Source organism: Malaya genurostris, chromosome 1 (genome assembly GCF_030247185.1).
Source record: "Malaya genurostris strain Urasoe2022 chromosome 1, Malgen_1.1, whole genome shotgun sequence".
NCBI classification, from domain to species: domain Eukaryota; kingdom Metazoa; phylum Arthropoda; class Insecta; order Diptera; family Culicidae; genus Malaya; species Malaya genurostris.
The window spans coordinates 124089858-124104927 of NC_080570.1; the positions used below are offsets into that span (position 1 = coordinate 124089858).

The 15070-nt window shown below is 39.1% G+C and overlaps 1 protein-coding gene across 1 annotated transcript in view; it reads right to left on the reverse strand.

Moving 5' to 3' along the window:
* Positions 1-15070, reverse strand: part of LOC131425684 (transmembrane protein fend-like) — a 279340-nt gene that overhangs the window by 20760 nt on the left and 243510 nt on the right. Inside the window, exon 3 of the mRNA XM_058587755.1 lies at positions 945-1289. Coding sequence (XP_058443738.1) covers positions 945-1289 — 345 coding nt within the window. The remainder of the gene's footprint in view (positions 1-944; positions 1290-15070) is intronic.

The following is a 15070-nucleotide window of genomic DNA, read 5'->3' on the forward strand; positions in this document are numbered from 1 at the left end:
TATTATGATGTTCACATGCTACAGCTTCTGGATACGAGAAAGAAAAAAGAGCACATTTTCATACCTATCAAATAGCCGCACTGCCATACACCTTGGTTGCGGGACGGATGCGACGAAACGAGTGTACATCGGCTAAAACTACCTGTATACAGCTTTGCGAATCAACACTACTTGTCATATGATCGAAAATTCTCCATTTACTCACAACTTAACGCCACAGTCCATACCATTCGCCGTCAGTTCGGAATCCAAATAACCTAGGTTCGAAACCCAAGTCGTCTCTCTCTGTGGAGGTGTTGGTTTTTTGGTGCTTTTGACGCTTTTAATTGTTGCAAGTAATATCGCCTAAAGGTATACTATCCCGGGTCTTTTGCCCAATCTATTTTTAGCTTATGCTCGCGACTTGTTTGTTTTCAGTAATGTCTTTTTAAGGCAAATCAATAACTGATTATGCATTCCAGTTTTGTTTTCGTTATTTGATAATCACTTCAAATTGAGAACTAGTTTTGCTATCAACAAGAAAAAATCTATATCTTATTTAGATTTCAGTTTGCTTTCGCTGTTAGCAAAAATAGTTTTCTGTTTGATATCATCGGAATATCTTTTTGCTTTCGATTTTGATTTTTTGCCACTTAAAACGACCAAAACAACAGCAAATTGAGTAATCGATAAATGCGAACATCACAACATCAAAATGAGTTTTCTATGTGATCTCACACTCTGCTCGGATGCTTTGTTATGGCATAACACTTTGGGCAAACATTACATTTACCTAAATTTTGAGGTCATCACTCGTTACTTAAAATTGAGGAGATGCATCTTGGGTAGGTTTTGACCCAAAATTAGGTAGCGGCTGGTAAGAGTGTGTCCAGATATTAAATGACTCAAGCTTTATTATTGTGAACTGAACTTCTTTTAAAACAAAAAACAAAACTCACTCTCACCTTATTTCGACAGGTGACCTGCACCCGGTAGTTCGTTTCGGGCCAAAGGGACAGCTGGGCACTGGTGGATTCGGTTAGCAGATTGCCCATTAGGCCACCGCCGGACACTTCCCACGTAACCAAACATTGATGCGGATCTCGGGATGGCATTGAGGAACTGTTGCTGCTGGTGGTGCTGCTCCTGTGGCCCGGTCCGAACCCGTTGTTGGCCACACTGATCCAGGCTACGTCCGCCGTCACCAGCGATTCGTTGCGGATCATCTCCAGCAGCACCAGGGACAGATGATGACCGTTGTCCAAAGTTGGGGTCGCTTTGGTCGCTTTGGTGGCACATTTTTCCTGGCACTGCAAGTGCAAAGTAGTAGAGAAAGAAGAAAAAGAGAAATACAGGTAAGTTCATATGGCTCGATATTAATACGAATGTGTAAACAGACAGCAAAAAAAATACCAATTACACTGCCGGTGCCCATTTGTCACCGACGAATGATTTATTTTATGAAGTTGTTTTCATTGAAAATCTTTCTGTTTTTTTTTTGGCACTTGAGTTAACTCTCCCGAAAGATGCACGGATATACAATTCAGATAACCGAGGGAACTCCTCCGATCCGAACCGCCGATGGTCACGATTGCAGGCGATATTTATTATCTTCATCAATGCGATCTTCCCACAGATTACCTTCGGTCAGGATTTATGTATGTTCGAGTGGGTCGGTTCGATGGGGGGACAGGACAGGACAGGAAGGATGGCAGGCAGTAGACAAAAACGTAAAAAGTAAGGACCCATGGATTTTGATTAAGCTCAGTTTATTTTTTCAATTGAGGGGGATATTCGGAACGGACATTTTTTTTCGGATATTCGGAAGCACGTTTCCGAATACTGTCACAGTATTTCATTGGACTCTGCGTGGGTTTTCCGTACACGTAAATGCGATATGAATTATTATTAATTCAGAGGATGAGATCAGTTGGTAATTATTCGCGGAGGATGACTCGTTTGGCTTTGGGTTCGGAAAATAGTTAGCGTAAAGCCAATAAGCCAGAAATGTTGAATTAAGATAATGTACGTAATTTGTGCTACAAAATGGGCCGCAACAAAAAAGTGAAGATCTCTAAATTACCGCGGCATTAACGTTTATCGGGAATGTTGTACAATTAAATTTCAAACTGAAAAGAGCAGTTGTTTATTAACAAACAAACGCTACTTGATTTTTTTTTCGTCCGATTTAGGCCAACAGAACTAAGTGCACTTGCATTTTATGCAGGCCCTCCTGGCCAGGCAAAAAAAAAAACAAAATGGGGTGTACTCAAACAACTGAACAGAACAGAACTGAAACAATTTCCAAAGCAAAGAGAAAAGATTAATAAATTCAAATTCTCCTTTTTATTGCTCATGCATTATAATTTAAGTCAATTTAGATAGGTTATGGTACGGCGAGCTCTCATTCCGGAGCAGCGGTCCTTTGTGTTTTCGCGCTCTTCACGACGACCGACCGACGGACGGACGGACGGACTGACATGGGCCATGGACCTGGCTTGCGGCTATTGGCTGGCTTGATTTTGGGTCGCCTTTCGTGAAGTGTAGAGTGTAGCGCCGCGGTATGCCCTTTTTTTTCGTATGCCGGACGAATCGTGGCCGATATCAGGCCACTTGGTTTCAACGAATTGTTTCAAGATTTCTTCCGAGGCACCGAGCCACCGAGGCATCGTCGGTGTCGCCCGCTTGTGGACGCTTTATTTCCAATTATGAGCATAACTCCTAATGGCCAGATAAGTGTTAGGTGCTTTCCACTTCTCAACTGCTGTCTGTTCATGTACTTATCATTAGCGTGGAAGCAGTTGGACGATTTCCGTGGAAATTGAACTACCGAAATGTGATTTTTAAATGTCGGTAAATTGGAATACAACGATACCATTTTTTTTGCGCGATGCTCCGTCTTACGAATAATTATGAAATGCTTTTAAGGGTAGTATTGTTCAACGAATTGGATAAGTTTTGAATATGATAAAAATAATTATCCTTTAGTGCACATTCAAGCTTTCAAGCCACATTGGGAACGATCTGAAAGCGATTCATTCGACCGTTTGTTTTATAGTTTGCAGCAGTGTCGAAAGCGTCACTCTTCAATTCGTAACTACAAAACGCTTGTCATACGAGAATTTTTATTTTGTGTTGCAAATACAAAAAATTTACCTATCACACGAAGTTAAAACTTTTTGTTCCAATTTTGTTTTCGAAAAAGGAAGTGGAGAATATTTCATTATAGTTAACAATGTACCTGTTTTTCGGCACCACAATTTCGAGCTGCTTTCTTGGTCGTTTCTCTATTTTCAGATTCAATTCCCGTTGCATACATTTGAAATCAGTGCTTTTCTTTACTTCCGAATTACAAGAGCGCGAGATTAAGTTGTATTAAGCGTGGTCAGGTGCGGCAACTATACTCTAACCTCTTCGTTTCCTTTATAAAAATGCTTGTGTTGATCTGCAGTAATAATTTTTTCTGCCCCCTCAATATTTCATGGAACTTGCGCCCATGACCATGGCCACCAGAGAATCTGCCTTATTGTATCAACGGTTTGATTCCAGTCGAATTCTTATCATGGCAAATCTGTTCGCTGGCGAAACCATTTCTGTTTTTTTTCATCCGCAGTGTCCGTGAAGGGTGAATACTCTTCTTTTACATTAGCAAAGGCCAATTTGTAATTTATAGTATCAGGTGTACAACTTTGCTTCCGCCGTTTTTTCGATAGGTGACTGTACCGGCTGAGGCTGGTTAAAATACATAGATGATAATGCCTTTAAAGTGAGTGTGTACAGTGCCTAGCGAATTGTCATCGCCGTTTCAGTGACAGTTGCTCTTGTTTTCGTATTATTCACGCTCGAAAATGTCTGTTTATGTGCCCAATTCTCGCCATTTGCGGGAAGTTTTACTTTTCTGTTACAATTCGAAAAAAATGCAACTGAAGCGCATCGAATGCTTTCAGAAACTTACGGTGATGCTGCTCTGAGTAAAAGAACGTGTCGGGAGTGGTTTCAACAGAGAAAAAACCTTCAAAGATGAATAACAATTTACTACGAGCTCTTAAAACCGGGTGAAACCATCACAGGAGATCGCTACCGAACGCAACTGATGCGCCTTAGTCGCGCGCTAAAAGAAAAGCGGCCACAGTATCAAGAGCGACATGGCAAAGTCATCCTCCAACACGACAATGCTCGGCCTCACGTCGCAAAGGTGGTCAAAAAGTACCTGGAAACGCTGAAATGGGAAGTCTTGCCCCACCCGCCGTATTCCCCAGATGTCGTTCCTTCTGACTTCCATCTATTCCGTTCGATGGCACACGGCCTGGCAGATCAACATTTTCAATCCTTCGAAGAGTTGGAAAAATGGATTGCTTCATGAATAGCGTCCAAAAAGGATTCCTATTTTCGAGCCGGGATCCGAAAATTTCCGGTAAGATGGGAGAAAGTTGTCGCTAGCGACGGACAATACTTTGAATAATACATCTGTAAGCACTTTTTCGCAATAAAGCTTTAAAATTTGAAAAAAACGGCGGAAGCAAAGTTGTACACCTAATACACCAAATTTATAGTACACCACAATGCAATAAACGAAGAAAACCGTCAGTATGTCTTCGGATGGTTTTAGCTTTCAACGTTTTTTAGACATTTTGTACCAATCCTTTGTTATTGTTTTGATAGGGCTTGGTTCCCGTGAGTCTTTTGTAGCATACCCAATGTTCCCGATTATTCCATTTCAGAAACAAAATATAATCGCATTTTCTTGTTGTCAGAGCTTAAAATTGTCACGCATTCTCAATGAAAGAATCCAATTCAACAGTTTCATTTTCAATCTTTTACTGTCTCATTCGTGAATGACCGACACCAGAACAAACGAAGAGGGACGAAGCACTCTCGTTTCTCATTGAAAAAATGAGAGAGTATAATTGCCAACGTCTCTCTTTCCTCTATGACAAGACGACACCAAACTAACGTCTTAAGGGAGCGTCAGCAAAATTTCAATTCTCATTATTTCATCGGTGTACTGGAGATCTGTGACGCTTGGCTAAAATATGACAAATCGAAGTAATTACACCGCAGAACCTCTTTGGAAATCAAAACTGTCACAAATTCGAGCACCAACAGGTAAAAGTCATAATGAAACCTTTTTTGTCATTTTCGATTCTCATAGCTTTGGTTGAATACCGACACTGTATACTATGGGATTTTCACTGAAAAAAAAAACAAATGACTGAAAGGGCAAATGAACAGAGATGCCAGGTAAAAATTTCAAATATCTTCAGACAGGGTTGCAAAAGTCTGTAAATCTGTAAAAAACTGCAGTCAGTAGGTATGTCTTGCTGGCAGCAATTTCTCTATAAAGTAGGATACACTAAACTGACTTGGCGAGCAAAAAAAGGCAATTTCAAAAGTCTGTAAATTTGGACGAAAGTCTGCGAAAAACTCGATTTTCAAAAATCTGCACAATAAAAAATGTCTGCAGCACTATATACGAAATCTGCAAATGTACAGACAAATCCGCAGATATGGCATCTCTGCAAATGAAAGAAAGAACACAATTTTGAAACTACTGTTCCGCTTATGTCATTGACTGGACATGGATTTCGTTCTCATAGTTTGCAAGCGAAGTTGAGAGTGACATTAATTTCTCGTCACTTTCGTCTGTTTAGAGTTAACGAAAATTACTTTTATTAGCTCTGCTTGTTGTACCATTTTAGAAAACGTAAAAATCGAAAGATACACATTTGGCGTGAATACATCTTACTTTACTAAGAGGTGCCTTTTCGAAATATGCTCATATGGAAATATGTATATAATTAAAGACTGTCCCAGAAAGTATGGACGCAACCAAAAACCGCTGCCATTTCGCAATGGTTCAGATTCTGTCATTTTTTTTGGCTGCGTCCTGTTGTTTACACTCTTCTCTAACCACTTGTGCAGTTGTTTATTCGTTTTCATTAGTTTGTTTCGAAAAATTGTGTGGACTTTCAGCAGAACAACGTCGAAAAATTGTGTACAAATGGTGCATAGAACGCGGACTGTCACTGAGAAAGATAGCAAAAATGGAAGGAGTAAGTGAAAAAGCCGTGCGAAATGCAATCAGGAAGTTCGGTGAGGATAACACCCCTGAGGATAAACCGAAAACGGGTCGAAAGAAAGGTCCTGCTAACCCTCAGTTGGATAAACGTATACTGAAGGCGTTCGAGCAAAAGAAGGAGGTTTCCGTTCGGGATGTGGCCAAAAAAGTGGGCACTTCGAAGTCAAATGTTCTTCGTGCTAAATAACGTTTGAATCTTCGAACCTATAAGAAGCAGAAACAACCAAAACGTAGTCCGAAACAAGAAGCATCGACCAGGTCGAGGGTTCGAAAGCTGTATAATACGATTCTTGCTGGAAATTTGAACTGCATAATCATGGACGACGAAACCTACGTGAAACTCGAATTCAAATCCTTGCCGGGACCACAATATTATACGGTGCGAGAAGGGCAAGTGTTGAACCAGTCCGAGATATCGATTGAAGTCGAAAAATTTGGTAAGAAAGCTATGGTCTGGCAAGCAATTTGTAGCTGCGGTAAGATTTCGAAACCTTTCATCACCACTGCTTCAATAAACAGCGAAATATACATCAAGGAATGTTTACAAAAACGACTTCTACCCATGATTCGAAGCCACAAGAATCGTGTTGTCTTCTGGCTAGATCTTGCTTCTTACCACTACTCCAAAAATGTCACTTTCGTCCAAAAAGACATGAATCCACCAAATTGCCCACAACTTCGACCAATTGAGGATTTTTTGGCATTGACGAAGGCACATCTTAGGAAACATGTCTCGGCAGCCGAAACCATTCAACAGTTCGAAAAAGATTGGAAAAAAGTGTCAAAACTTGTCGCCAAGAAGTCTGTACGGAATTTAATGAGGAACGTTCGCAAGAAGGTGCGCCAGCTAGTCTACAATGACTAAGTAGCAAATGTTGAGAATAATATTCTGTTGTTGCAGTCTAATATTATCAGTATATCGAATAAAATTTGGATATCTAACACTTGTGAATTATTTACAGCGAAATCAAAGTGCGACCATACTTTCTGGGACAGTCTTTAGGGGAGACCGAGGCTAAACCGGACACTTTGGAAATTGAAAAAAAATTCATTACAAGTAGATTTTTACTCAAGTTATCTCTACCGTTGTGTAACGATTCCCAATTTGTGATATGGAAAATATGCATTAGTTTTCGTATTACGTTCTGCCGAAGTGACCCACCCAATATTTAATATTTCTGGATCCGCGGGACCAAATAGAACTATAAATGAAAAACGAATACAATGCAATGGGGTGGATTCTCTGTTGGTTTCAACCTTTCGTGAAACATAATCCTGCTCGCCGAAAATATGGGTACTGCTTCGAAACTTGACGACCTGCTGTACCGAATAATGTATGCTGAAACTGACTTTAGAGTTATTATTTAAGACTATTTGATTGTTTTGTTACATATAATGAACGTTTTGAATGCATTTTCAGCCAATTTAGTTTGATACAAAATAAAAAAAGAATAGAAATATAGATATCAATATTTAGGTGGTTGATGTGGTGTTTGTGCGGATATGGTGATTGGTCCCTATTTTTTCCAAGACGATCGTTATCGAGCCATGATAAATGATTTTGTGATGCCCATTGGTCATGAAAATGGTTAGAATAGTTACTGCTTTCACCAGGACGGCGCAATATGCCATACAGCTTGACTATTAATCGATTTGTTACGGCCATTGTTCCCCAATGGACGAGTCATATCGAAAAACGGCGATTTTGAGTGGCCCATGAGATAACCCGATTTGACGCCACCAGATTTTTTGTGGGACTATTTCATATACGTTATACGTTATACGGTATACGTTGATAAACCAAGAACCATAGCTCAACTCAAAGACAACATACGACGTGAAATCGCCGCCATATCGACCGATACATTGGCCAAAACGATGGAAAACGACGAAAACACGGACACATTTCGTACTCAAGGCCAAAGGTAGCCATTTACGTGATATCATTTTCAATGATGCCTTTCTCAAATTATTTATATTTTCAAAAATATCACTAGAAGATTCTGCCAAGAACTTTTTCCTAACTTGAATAAAATAAAAATCTTTCTTTGGGTATAAATTAACATAACCTTTTCAATTTGTAAACAGTTATGTCAAGTAAGAATTTTTCTTTATTTTGCATTGTCGCACTAAATGATTAAACACATATTACCCTATAGCTCTGGAACCGGAAGTCGAACCCGGATGAAATTAAACAGGTTGCTGTTAGGAACTTTTATCTGAGCCTAAGTTTGTGGAAATCGACCACTATTTTCGGTACTTAAGGAACCGGGAACTGGGAACCGGAATAATCGAAGTCAATTCGTTTAATAAGTAACTAATACAGCATACAAATTAAATCAGTTTTGAGCCAAATCTAGAAGAATTTTACCCTTTTTGCACCATAGCTCTATATGACGGTGTGCTATTTTAAACCCTATATAAGCATGATGAAATTCATTAGCAAGTATACTTTCAGAGAATAGAATCGTTATCATGATTTTGTGACAATAATAACATGTGGGTACAAGTTGAATAGAAGATTTACATATGTTTCACCTGAAAAATATAGATTTAAATTTGGTAACCCTACACCTTATACGAAATTGAACAAAGCACGCTGCGAATGGATCAAAGCCGGTGGTATTTTCTTCTTCCGTACCGCACGTACCGACGCGTACCAGTTTTGCATCGTCATTTTGAATGACGATTTGAGTGTTTTGACACTCATCACCCTATAATTTCGGAACCGGAAGTCGGATCTGGATGAAACCGGAGACTAGTAGTCCCAAAGTAGGTTTATATATCCATTAACTAACAAGGTCAGTTTATTAGATGAATTTAATTGTAAGTTTTATAAAAATTTGCACCTCGTTTTGTCATCACTTTCGAAAAAATCTTCATGAAAATGAAAGTTTTTCACTAATCGCGCTGTAATATCAGAACCGGAAGTCGGATCTGGGTCAACTTTTCGGGGACTTTTTAGAGAGTTTCAAGACCTTTCATTTGCATTTTAGTTTGTGAAAATCGGTCAAGAAATTTTCGAGAAAATTAAGTGCACATTATAACATAGATTTGCACATATCATATTGTAATTCCGGAACCGGAAGGCGGATACAATAGCAAAATATGGGGCCATAAGACCTTTCAATTGAATCTGAGTTTGTACAAATCGGTTCAACCATCTCTGTAAAAATTGAGTGACACACATACATACACACACAGACATTTTGTGATCTCGACGAACTGAGTCGAATGGTATATGAAATTCGTCCCTCCGGGCCTCGGTTCAAAAGTCGGTTTTCACAGTGATTGCGTAGCCTTTCTATATGAGAAAGACAAAAAAAAAAACGAGAGATAGATTAGAAAAAAAGTAGACAAATACAATTGCGACAGTGAAATTTAGTATATCAGGAATCTAGAACCAGAAAACCTTCTCTACACGGAGAGTTCGAAATTAGAATTTTGGCAATAAAATTATATGATTTTCTGAAATATTGTTTTCTATTGTTTAATACAACTGAAAAAGTTTACAATTGCTTATTTAATTTTGTTATTCTGAATCTGCTAAGAAATTCTATGTTTAATTCAACTAGTTTTGACGTGAATATGCTTTACTTTATTATGGGTGCCTTTTCAAAATTTACCCTCTGGGAGAGTTATAAGTGTTTGATCTTGTCTAACATATCAACATAATTTTTGCTACATGACGGAAATATGATCAGCAATTAATGATAACATTTTCAGTTGTAAGACGTTATTACATATAATTTAAAATCTAAGTTTCCTGAAATACATGGTATTAACTAGTATCAAAGAGGAAAACTTATTACGCGTGTTTGCCTCTCTCGTACCTGCGACGACGGTTTTGACTACCTTAAGTGACATTTCATTTCTGCACTACCTAATGAGTTTATCAGTTCGATGAGATCACAAAGTGTATGTGTGTACGTAACAAAAGTATGCCCTCGATTTTCTCGGAGATGGTTAGATCTATTTTGCCTACTATTGAATTTTATGCGGATCGATCTTCCAGTTCCGGAGTTACGAGGTAAAATGAAAAAAATAAACAATATTCAATAGATTTTCATTACCATTGAATTTTATTTGAATCCGACTTACAGACAACAAAGCTAACGAAGTAACAAATGCAAAAATATATTTAAAAAAATGCACTCGGTTTCCTCTGAAACCGCTTTCCAAAACCTTAGGTTCGAAGTAAAGATCTTACAGATGCGCCTTCTGGCTCCGGAATTACTGGCTGAAAAGTGTGAATAAATCTATTTCAGGAGCGGGGCTCTATATGTAATGTTGAAAAAAAAACGAACGAAATTCTTTCAACTAGTAAAATTTTGGAATTGTAAAGGTCTGGTTAGTTTAACAGATCGGCTGAAAAGTTCGTATCGTTTGTATGAGAGGGCGCCACTAGAATTAAATCCATACCATTTTCAGTTAGTACCAACCTTCAAAAGATACGTGTATAAATTTGACAGCTGTCTGATTATTAGTTTGTGAGATATTGCATTTTGAGTGAAGCTACTTTTGTTATTGTGAAAAAAATGGAAAAAAACGAATTTCGTGTGTTGATGAAACACTACTTTTTGATGAAAAAAAGTGCCACCGATACCGAAAAATGGCTTGATGAGTGTTATCCAGACTCTGCACCGGGCGAAGCAACAATTCGTAAGTGGTTTGCAAAATTTCGTACTGGTCATATGAGCACCGAAGACGATGAACGCAGTGGACGTCCAAAAGAGGCTGTTACCGATGAAAACGTGAAAAAAAATCCACAAAATGATTTTCAATGACCGTAAAGTGAAGTTGATCGAGATAGCTGACACCCTGAAGATATCAAAGGAACGTGTTGGACATATTATTCACGAATATTTGGATATGAGAAAGCTTTGTGCAAAATGGGTGCCGCGTGAGCTCACAATCGATCAAAAACAACAACGAATTGATGATTCTGAGCAGTGTTTTGAGCTGTTATATCGAAATAAAACCGATTTTTTTCGTCGATATATAACAATGGACGAAACATGGCTCCATCACTTCACTCCGGAGTCCAACCGACAGTCAGCTGAGTGGACTGCACGCGATGAACCGAACCCAAAGCGTGAAAAGACTCAACAATCGGCCGGTAAGGTTATGGCGTCTGTATTTTGGGATTCGCATGATATAATTTTCATCGACTACCTTGAAAAGGGAAAAACTATCAACAGTGACTATTATATAGCGTTATTAGAGCGTTTGAAGGACGAAATTTCAAAAAAAAAAAGACGGCCTCATTTGAAAAAGAAAAAAGAAAATGCACCGTATCACAAGTCGATGAAAACCATGCTGAAATTGAACGAATTGGGCTTCGAATTGCTCCCTCATCCACCGTATTCTCCAGATTTGGCCCCCAGTGACTTTTTCCTGTTCTCAGACCTCAAGAGAATGCTCGCTGGTAAAAAATTTAGAAGCAATGAAGAGGTAATCGCTGAAACTGAGGCCTATTTTGAGGCAAAGGACAAATCGTACTACAAAAATGGTATCGAAAAGTTGGAAGATCGCTATAATCGCTGTATCGCCTCTGATGGCAATTATGTTGAATAATAAAAACGAATTTTGGCAAAAAAATGTGTGTTTCCATTAAACGATACGAACTTTTCAGCCGAACTGTTATGGCCAACGAATTTCGGTTCCGGCGGTACCAAAGTCAGTGATTAAAATCTCTCAAAAAAAAACTCATTTCATCTTCTCAGATATAACTCATGAGATTCTCAAAAATTTGGGATCAAATAAACGGTCTTGTAGTCGCTTAAGATACCATTGAATTTTATCCGGATCCGACTGCCGGTTCCGGAGTAACAATGTAAAGAGTGTTTATTTTTTTAAATTTATTGCCTACTCTACTTGATTTTTTAGTGAAAACTGTTTAAATTACTGCTAGTTCCCAGTTGGTTTTCGATCACTATTTTCGATCGCGACCGGAAATAGTGATTAAAAACATAAAAGCGTCACTAACTTCACTTTTTCAAAGATGGTAGGACCAGTTTTACCTGTAAATGCTTAGAGTACCATAAATTGCTGTTAATTTTCTTTTCTAGATCCGCTTCCGTTTCCTGAATTAAAGGGGGAAGTGTGTTTAAAATGTTTAAATCTTTTAGAGCAACGATGCAAAAATACGTAAAAATGCTTCAACATTTTGCTTAAAATTGTTTTGATTTCATACTTCGTGTTAGTTGTAGACCAGCTTTATTATTTTTAATAAAAAGTCATGAAAAGTAGAATTTCACTGTAATATGAGAAAGGTGCCATTACTCTACTAGGTGAAATAAAAACGGAAGTGGAATTGGCACCGGAAGTATAGAAACCGGTTTGTGTTAAGCCCAAATGACCGTTTTTACTAATTTTTACGTATCGTCTTTGACTCATCAGTGCATTAGCAGTGTATATCGAATTTCCAATGTCTCCTCGCGGTTCAGAAATAAACAGCTAAGCAGGCAGGAGGTATTCAAAGAGTAATTAGCTAATATATTCGATAGGAAATGTTTGATCTGTAGCTACGTGGTATGAAAAGCCACATTTTGAAGCTTTGAACCAGCCAACCACCAACTGTGTGGTCAAATTTCCTGCGATCCATTCAAGCTTTTTCGATGAATAACCAACTTGTATCGCTACTGACACTCGAAATTTCATAACTAAAATAAAATTCAAAAATTTGCATTTTCGCTTCGAACATCCCAGCAATGCTCTGGCACCGGTTTTTCCATCTCCCCCGGAAGGGCACTGCGCACTCCGCACTCGCACTGAATCGTTGACGTTTCGGGGCTAGCAGCAAACGTTTTCATTAATTATTCAAATTTAAGCATACATTTTTAAGGTAATAAACGATCGAATGAGTATATAATCGTGAATTCATTAGCGAGCGTACGATCGCTTCCAAGCGGACGACCATCGTCTTCCAGCGTTCCGGGGCCCGTGGTTGTTGGTTGGCCGTTGCACGGGGTCTCGACCCCGAACAGCACCGGGATGTGTATTACGGGCGCGTAAATGCTGGGCTCTGGGTGTCGAAATTTTGCATATTTTGTGATGCAAAGGAATTCATAATTTTCGGTTGCTCCTGCGTCGTCGTCGTCGTCGTCCGTTGGTTTGGCATCGACAGAAGACAGAAGAAGACGAAGAACAATAAGAAATTGTCCCGCAGCAGAGGGACCTGCATTGCGTTGTTCTTTCGATGCGAAAAATGCATGCCCGGCTGCATGACAATGACCTCCTCCGTCAATGAACGGGTCAATTGAGACTTGGTTGATTGCACTGCTGCACTGTCGCATCACGTGAATCAACTTGCACGAAGAAAACAATGACGCTCACGAGGTTGTTGCTACGATACTAGCTTTTGTTTACGCTGTTAGTTAAAATGGACTACGTTGGATGGCGCCAGGTTAGAAATTTGATAGCTTGTTGATACGATTGCTTACTACTATCAAATACAAATTTTCTACTACGAAAAGTTTGTTCGACGAAATCGCGACAAAAAATATTCTGAGTCTAAAAATGTGGCGTTCATAAAATTGAAGCCTTAGGAAATATTTGTGCAGCAAACAAACATTGTTCAACTCCCCTGGCTCAGTCTATTCCACATCGAACCAAGGGAAACCATCGCCAGAAAGTCCTTCAACCTCGGCTCACAAACTACCAACATTTGCTGCGGTGCTCGAGGAAGATCATAATGAATGATAATTCCATGCAAATGCAACTGACCTTTTTGTGGACAAGATTATCAGCCTGATGCTTTGTCGCCAGGCCAGCATCCGTCAGTTGTTCCATCATCAGTAGATAATTTTCAGTTTGCATGATAAATTTTCCCAACGCCGCGCCACAGCAGCAGCAGCAGCAGCAGGTCCCGTTTTTCCCATCACACATCACACAACTGCAACAACTGCAACAACAACAACAAAAACAACACGCCAAGGACAAACAGCCCTTAGGCGACGAAGATGAAACTCAAAAGGTATAACAAGTACTTTGAAGCACTTACCACTTGAACGACAACGACTCTGGGACCACTGGCACTATAGTGTGCTACCGGCTTTTCCTCTGCTGCTGCTGCTGCTACGCCTGCTGCGATGCAAACGCAACGACTAAACTCCGACACATAATTTCATTATCTCGCAGAAGCACATTTGACTCAAGTATCAGTGCCGTACACTTTTGAAACTATGTATACTAGTTTTTTTTTCTTTTTTCTCGTTCTTTTTTTTCGGGGTAATTGTTTGAATAGCGACTGCTGTTTATAGCCGTTGTTGTCGCTGTTGTTGTTGTTGTTGTTGTTCTAAAAGTTTTCTTCGAGAGCATGCTGACAACTGACAATCCACTTAACTAGTTTCTACATTGTAATATGAGAGATTGGGTGCAGGCACTCTTGGAAGCATTTACAATTCGTCTTCATGTAAAAAGAAGCTCGATGGGTGCTTGAGTGCTGGCTGACGCGTTAAACATTTTCCATGAACTTTGCTATTTATTTTCAACAATGAAGTGGAACGTAGGTCGCCAGATTACATTTTCTAAAAGTAAAGTCCCTCCCTTTTAAATCTAATATTTTCCTTCAAATTCTAGATAGACACTTCATATTCATTTTGGTAGGCATCATTCGAAAATTTTACTCGAGTTTTTAGAATCCTACATTTTCTTTGGAATAAGGAGTGTATCGAAAACAGGCTATCCACAAATTTTTCTTTAAAATTAAGATAAAAAATGATATTTTATTCATAATAAAAATTGATCCTTTATTTTACGATGTTAATACGAATGAAATTTAAGTTATTCTTTCACGAATTATCACACTTTTGATCGAACGCTCTTCATCAAGCTCCGTACAAGTGTTTCATCGCATTTTTTGGACGCTTGAGCCCAAAGTATTTTGAACGCCTGCATCGCTCACATCCTCCCCAACGACGACAGTAAAGTATTGTGGACCTGGAAGGGGTTTTGAGCCCTCCTTTACATAAGTCTCATCGTCCATCAAAACGCAAGCATCCGGACACT